The sequence below is a fragment of the Dermochelys coriacea genome, chromosome 6 (assembly GCF_009764565.3).
Source record: "Dermochelys coriacea isolate rDerCor1 chromosome 6, rDerCor1.pri.v4, whole genome shotgun sequence".
Taxonomy (NCBI): domain Eukaryota; kingdom Metazoa; phylum Chordata; order Testudines; family Dermochelyidae; genus Dermochelys; species Dermochelys coriacea.
In genome coordinates, this window is record NC_050073.1 from 9,483,047 (window position 1) to 9,489,608 (window position 6,562).

At 55.9% G+C, this 6,562-nt stretch overlaps 1 protein-coding gene across 1 annotated transcript; it reads right to left on the minus strand.

The window, feature by feature from the left end:
• Positions 1 to 246: 246 nt before the first annotated feature.
• On the minus strand, positions 247 to 6,165 carry ACY3 (aminoacylase 3). The gene is given in 8 exon segments (XM_038406874.2): positions 247 to 409; positions 412 to 484; positions 1,360 to 1,469; positions 1,794 to 1,901; positions 3,943 to 4,036; positions 4,118 to 4,313; positions 4,960 to 5,211; positions 5,868 to 6,165. Coding segments are annotated over 7 exon segments (930 nt in total). The 5' UTR covers positions 5,193 to 5,211; positions 5,868 to 6,165; the 3' UTR covers positions 247 to 293.
• Positions 6,166 to 6,562: the final 397 nt, after the last annotated feature.

Genomic DNA, 6,562 nt, shown 5'->3' on the forward strand with positions numbered 1-6,562 from the left:
TGCCTGAGGCAGACACCAGGCCTGCCTGGAAAGTTTCAGCCTAAATGGTCAGTTTTTCAAAGTGGTAAGAAAGAAAAAAAAAAAAAAAAAAAAAAAGACTTGCACTGGCAAGTGTCGGGGAACCTGAATAATAGGTGGTGCTCCCAGATGGTGCACTCAACACCCAGCCCAGCCCCTCCATCACAACACAAGGGTGTTGTCCAGCTGGTAACACCCATCCCATCCCTCATGGCACACACCATCATATCCATTCAGTCTCTGTTTATTCCCTCTTAGCCCATGGCCCACCTGGCTCATTCTGTCTGCAGACTAGGGATGGAGAACCTGTGCTTCTCCATCTTGGCAAAGGCCACCTTCTTCTCATAGTAGGCAACCTCGTTGATGAAGGCTGGGTAGATGGTGGTGTCACTTTGTACAGGATCTCCTCCCCACTGAAGGTCTGGAAGATTGGGTCCCCGGGATTCAAGGGGAGGAAATCCTTATCCTAAGGGTGGAACAGGTTGGTGATAGGCTGGGGCTGGAGTAGCCAGGAACTCCTCCCCCACAGCCAGTGCTTTTGCCCTGCTCCCTACAGCACCCCCTGCTGGTTGAGGCCAGGATCCCCACTGTCCTGGCAGTACTCTCTGGTAACCAAACATTTTATTAGATATGTGGCAAGACACCATGCAGGTCACAGTGCCTTGTGAACTAAGCCCACCCCAACTCATCTCTTGGCTGTCCAGTGTCACCCAGCCTGATGCTGTATTGCTACAGTCTACAGCTCCCTTGAGCCTGAGGGCTGCATAACCAAGATCATGGAATCAACTTCCCTTGCCCCGTGCCCCGAAGTAAACCCAGCTTCACCCCTCTGAGCTTGGGGCTAACTCTAGCACTGCCTTGCCATGGCGGAGCCTTTGGGGTACAGGCCTCAGTTGCACTAAGGCCCCTTTGTGCCACTCAGTAGTAGAAACAGGAGCAGAGACACCAGCTCTAGAGCAGCTGGGATATAAGAGCCCTGCTCCCAGCCCCCACTATGGGGTAGACTGGGTGGGGATGCATTATGCTCTGGATATTCTCTTCCACCCTGGGACCATGGAGAGCAGAGGGTAGCTCACAGCAGCCCTTTGGCTGCTTTAACCCACACCAAGGGCCAGGTGCACAACCCACAATGCAGGGAGCATAGAGGTGGTTTAAAGCCACGCCCCCCTGCTCTGCCCAGAGCTCAGAGAAGGGCTGAGAGAGAATCCGGCTAGTGAGTCAGGCCTTGTCGTTGCCAGGCTGGCTTTGCACGCACGCTGGAGCTACAGCTGTGATCTCTCTCCCCCAGAGACGACAACAATGCAGGGTGCTGGGACCACCCTATTCCAAGCTCACACCCACCTGCAGCTTGGGATGCACCATGGCCGAGATCTCCCCGTCAGGGTAGCGGGGATAGTCCATGCGCCCAGTGATCTTGTAGGCTTCGATCTCAAAGGCAGGGAACACTGTGCCTATGGGGCAAAGGGGGCAACAGAGGGCTCAGAATGGGGGGGGTCACTGCATAGGAACGCTGCCCTTCCCCCCCACTCCCAGTGAATCACAGGCTCCCAACGCTGTGGCTGGAGAGGAAGGTGACCTCCTCAAAGTACTGATATGGGAGGAGGGCCTCACCTAGGGTGACCAGATGTCCTAGTTTTATAGGGCCAGTCCTGATATTTGAGGCTTTTTCTCACCCACCCCTAGGGCACTGCAGAGCAATGCATGATGGGATAGCTCAATTCATTTCCAGGGTGATGCCAGGTGGGATAGCTCATGCCCCCTCTGGGATAACTCACCCTTGTTAAAGAGTTCGATGAAGTCCAGTGCGCAGGCCATGAGGGCTCTCATCTGAGCAAACAGGTCAGCTCTCACCACCCCCTGGGGCTGTGGCCCCAGCTCCAGCGCTGCAGGGAGACCACAGAGACCCAGTTACAGCTTGGCTACTGCGCCCTCCCCAGAGCATGCTGCAAGGAGTCCCCAAACATGCCCCAATACCCATCGCTACCCCTGGGGCCCTGCCCTAGAGGAGAGCATCACCCACTACCTCCCTCAATCACAGCTATGACCCAAGTGCCTGCTGAAATACCACCCGTGTCCTTTCATCCCACTCACCCCCAACCCCGACCTCACACACACACCTGGCTCTCACTGCTCTCAAGACCCCGCCACGTGTGAGACAGCAGAAAAGGCTGCCACCAACCTCAGGCATGACCTCAAACCCATCCCTCTCTGAAGGCCTGGCACTCTAAGCCTGGCTCAATTCCAGGTTTTGGAAAAACTTTAACCACCTCGGGGGGCAAACACCAGGGAGGGGGATGAGCTAGCGAAGCTAAAGGGGAAGCGTCAGCACAAGAACTAAGGGGGATCACCCAGCCATGCATAAACGCAGGCTAGAAATTAAATGTGGGTTCTACCCATCAGATCAGCAAGGGTCTGGATGAGCTTCCTTGTGGGGTAGGGGGGTTGTGTAGGGTAATTCCCTGAAATATCCTGCACAAACCTTCATTCAAGGAAGTTTAACTTAATTTGATATGTTTAAGCACCTTAGGCATTGGTTGTATTGGAAATGCAGATGTTTGTGTATTATTGGGGGATGGCATAGAATGTCTCTCAGCGGAGCAGGACTAATGTAAATCCTGGGGCAAGTTAGGAGCTTCAAAGGAGTACTTGGAGCAATGGGCCAGGCAAGACTGGGCATTTCAAGTGAAGTGATTCCCCAGGAAATCTTGAGGGGGAGGAGGATGCAAACATAACTCGTCTGCTATGCAAGAAGCTTCGCCCTGAGAATGGGAACTTTGTCTGCTGATCACTGGTTACATGAGGACAAGAGCAGAGGGCCAAAGTGTAGGAAAGAGGAACACATTAATTCATGGGGGTGCTTGTTCTGAGTCCCCCGGTGTGATGAACTAGTGACCAAAGAAACATCCATGGGTGGGGTCTGAAGGACTGATCACTGGGCAGAGCTGTGGCAGGAGTCGGGGTGATTGCTGAGAAGCTTATTAGCAGTGGTGTAGATTTTGTTTTAGCAGGTTTTCTCTGTCATGCTTTCACCTTAGGAATAAATGTGCTTGCTTAGAAAAGCAGTGTGATAACTAATTAGGGTTAAGATGGAGCTTAGTAAATTTGTGAGCATCAGCAGGGATGTGGATTCAATGAACCAAGAATGACTGGAGAAAGGATGGCTACTATCTGCTGACAGAGCACTAATGCAATAATCCTCAGCATGGGGGATTGAACCCTTGGCCTCTATAATCACAGCCAGAAGCCACTACGGTGTGAACTACCGGAGGCAGCAGCCTCAGAAACCTGTCTTTGTGATCTGGACACTAGAGGGCGATAGAGCCCCACACAGCATTACTGCACTCTGTCGAGCCACCCCAATTCACCCCATTTGCCAAGGGAGCCCCGAAGGAGCCAGTCTCAGAGCTGGGGCAGGCAGCGCCCTATGAGGGAGGAGATCAGGGTGGGGCTTATCTGGGAGCAGCAGTGGGAGGAGGTGTGTCTCCCAGGAGAAGGAGATGGGAAGCCATGGAAATGAGGGGAAGAGAGGGCACTGGGAATGGGAGGAGAGAAGCCTTGGGGATAAGTGACTAAGGTACAGGGCTTGAGGGCTGGGGAGAAAAGAGCAAGGGTTAGGAGTGGGGGCGGAACTTGGGGGGCAGAGCTTGGGAGTAGGGGGATGGACTTGGGGATGGGGAGGTGGGGCTTGAAGGTGCAGTGGGCACTGGACATGGGGCACAGGGGTGTGAAGCTGCTGGAATGGTGATGGGGTGGGGAGGAGGTGACATAACCAAGGACATGGTGGGGGGCAGCAGTGCTTGGTGCTAGAGGGGCATGGGACAGTGGGCTCTAGGGGGGTAGCTGAGCAATGCCATTCCCTGCCCTGGGACAGACTTGCTCACTCCACAGGGCTCTCTCTGCCCCCTGGCAGTATCTGCTCCCTACCTAGCCCGGCTTTGGCCACCGAGTCGATAGAGTAAGTCTCCTCGCCTGGCAACTTGTACAGGTAGATGGGACAGGGGCTCCGTGTGTAGTGCGTCTGGGGGAGAGAGGAGAGGGGTTAGGATGGGGGACCCTGGCCTAATGCAGGGCGAGTGGAGAGATCGGGGGCTGGCCCTACCTGGATGTAGTGGCACATGTGCATGGGCAGCAGGCTCTCCTCTGAGTCCACGATGAGGCAGGCACCCATGTTGGCCGTGGTGTTGTGCAGGTCAAACATGAAGTCAAAGGCCTGGGCTGAGCCCTTGGGGCCGTAGGTCTGGTTGATCTTGCGGGCCCAGACCACCTCGTAGGGCTCATCCTCTGCCTCTGCGGAGCTGGGATAGGGAGAGACGAATCACATGGAGCCACCAGGACCCTGGGAGCCAAGGGATGCCTCCAAGTAGGGCTCACCCTCCCCCCAGCCGCTGGGAACCTGCTCCACTTCAGTTCACATTGGCGGCCCCAATCATGGCGTGGGAAAGGTTCCGGGGAGTCAGTGTGAGGGGTGGAGGATCCCTCTGACGCAGGATCCTGGGGGGGAATAGTGTGAGGGAAGAGGGGTCCCATGGGGGTTGCAGTGTGAGGGAAACCCTATCCACTGTTGCGGGGCATGTCATCAGTCACCCCACACGGTGCTCTCATGGGCTATGAAGCCCCAGCTCATGGAAGATCCCTGGGCTTCCCCACCACCCCCTGGGATAGCAGTGCAGAGTGTTGAATGCTAGGATAATGCATCCCAACCCTGGAAACTGTTGCAGAATGATGCATCATGGGATACCTTATCAGTCACTGGAAGCCTCTCCACAGTGATGCATCATGGGATAAGTTTCCCATCCACTCCCCGAAAACCAGTGCAGAGCAGTGCATGCTGGACAGCTCTCCCCACCGCCCCAGGGACCAGTGCAGAGCGGTGCATGCTGGCACAGCTCTCCCTACCGCCCCGGGGACCCGTGCAGAGCGGTGCATGCTGGCACAGCTCACCTGAGGAACTCTGTGGTGAAGGTGCGGTTCAGATCCCGCCCCACATACCGCACACACTTCTCAATGGCACGCGGGTTGCCCAGGAAGGGCGTGGCAGCAAAGCTGCCACGCCGCAGCTCCATGGGGTCCCGCAGCCAGTGCTTGGCCAGGTAGACGCCCGACATCTCGTTGCCATGGGTGCCCCCACTCACCGCCACACGGCTCAAGGGTTTGAGACGGCAAGAGGCTGCCATTCCTGCAGCTGCTCTGCTCCTGTGGGAGGGGGAAGAACAGAGGATGCTGCCCAGGTGAGAGTCCACATGGGATCTTCCCCATCCAGCGGCTATTCTGATATCATCTCCACTGGCCTGGCCTGTGTGTGTGGGAGGGGTGGCTGCCCTCCTCCCCGGGGCAACTGTAGGGGACTGATGCCCAGAAGCCAGCTGGGATGCCCCCTGCTACAGTCACCCTCCAGCTGGAGGCCCTGCCGGTATTTTCCCCCCCCATCAGTATCTACTGGGGCTTCAATCCCCCTGACAGCGACATGTTCCTCAGCCAGAGGAGCGTGGAACCCACCCATCCGTACGCCTCTGGGAACAGCTTCCTTTCAGCGGTGTAGGCGTTATATAGGCTTCCCCTTACTCAGCCCACAGACAGTGCCCTGCTCCTCTTGGGAATCTGCTGTGGCAGTGCCCATGCCAGGCTTCACACTGCATGGCAGGGGTGCTGGGGCTAGCCTCCCTGGCTTTCAGCAGGTGCACTGGCCACAGCAGGTTCTCCAAAGGCTGGAACCTATGACACAGGACAACTGGCTCTTTCAGAGGGAGTGGAGTTTAGGAGTACCTGCAATGGCTTCTCTGATGCCCAGGGGGATCCCTGCCCCTCTTAAAGGGCCAGTCACCCCGTGATACCCAGGCAGCCACACTTACCCACAGGCTGGTGTGGAAGAGCCTCAGGGCGGTCCAGATGGGGACAGAATCCTCAGCAGGATGCCGGGGCCAAGGGGTTATAAGAGGAACATGAAAGCCACTGGCAGGAAGCCAAATCTGCCAAGGTCACCAAAAAGAAAAACCCACAAGGATGGGGAGGAGTTTCCAGGCACTGAGACCGAGAGAGCACAGAGATTGGCCCTCCACTATTCCCTCCTGTGCCTCCTTCCCTTGGGAGCATAGGACTGAGGAACCACCAGACGATCCAACCCATGCCTCATCTAGCCCAGCTTCCTGGTTCCTAGAGTAGCCAGCCCCAGCTGCTTCACATGAAAGAAATGCTGCAGTTGCAGGATCACCTGCCCCGCAGAGAAAAGTCACTCTAGCCCCCAGTCATTAGAGACTGCAGGATTGTGCCCCGAAGCATGAGGGTTTAAAGTCCTTATATAGCCCTAGTTTATTCCTTGAACATGTATCCTAACTCTCCATGGTCTTGTTTTCCATCAAAATGACTGCCTCTTTTAGAAATCCTGCTAAGTACCAACAATACCTTGTGGCAATGAGTTCCGCAGGCCGATTGGGTGTGGGGTACAAAGGTGTTTCCTCTGATCAGTTTGGCTCCATTCCACGGCATGTTCCCTTTTTGCTGGGGGCGAGGGGACAGTGAATGAAACAGGCCCAGAAATGGTTCAGCC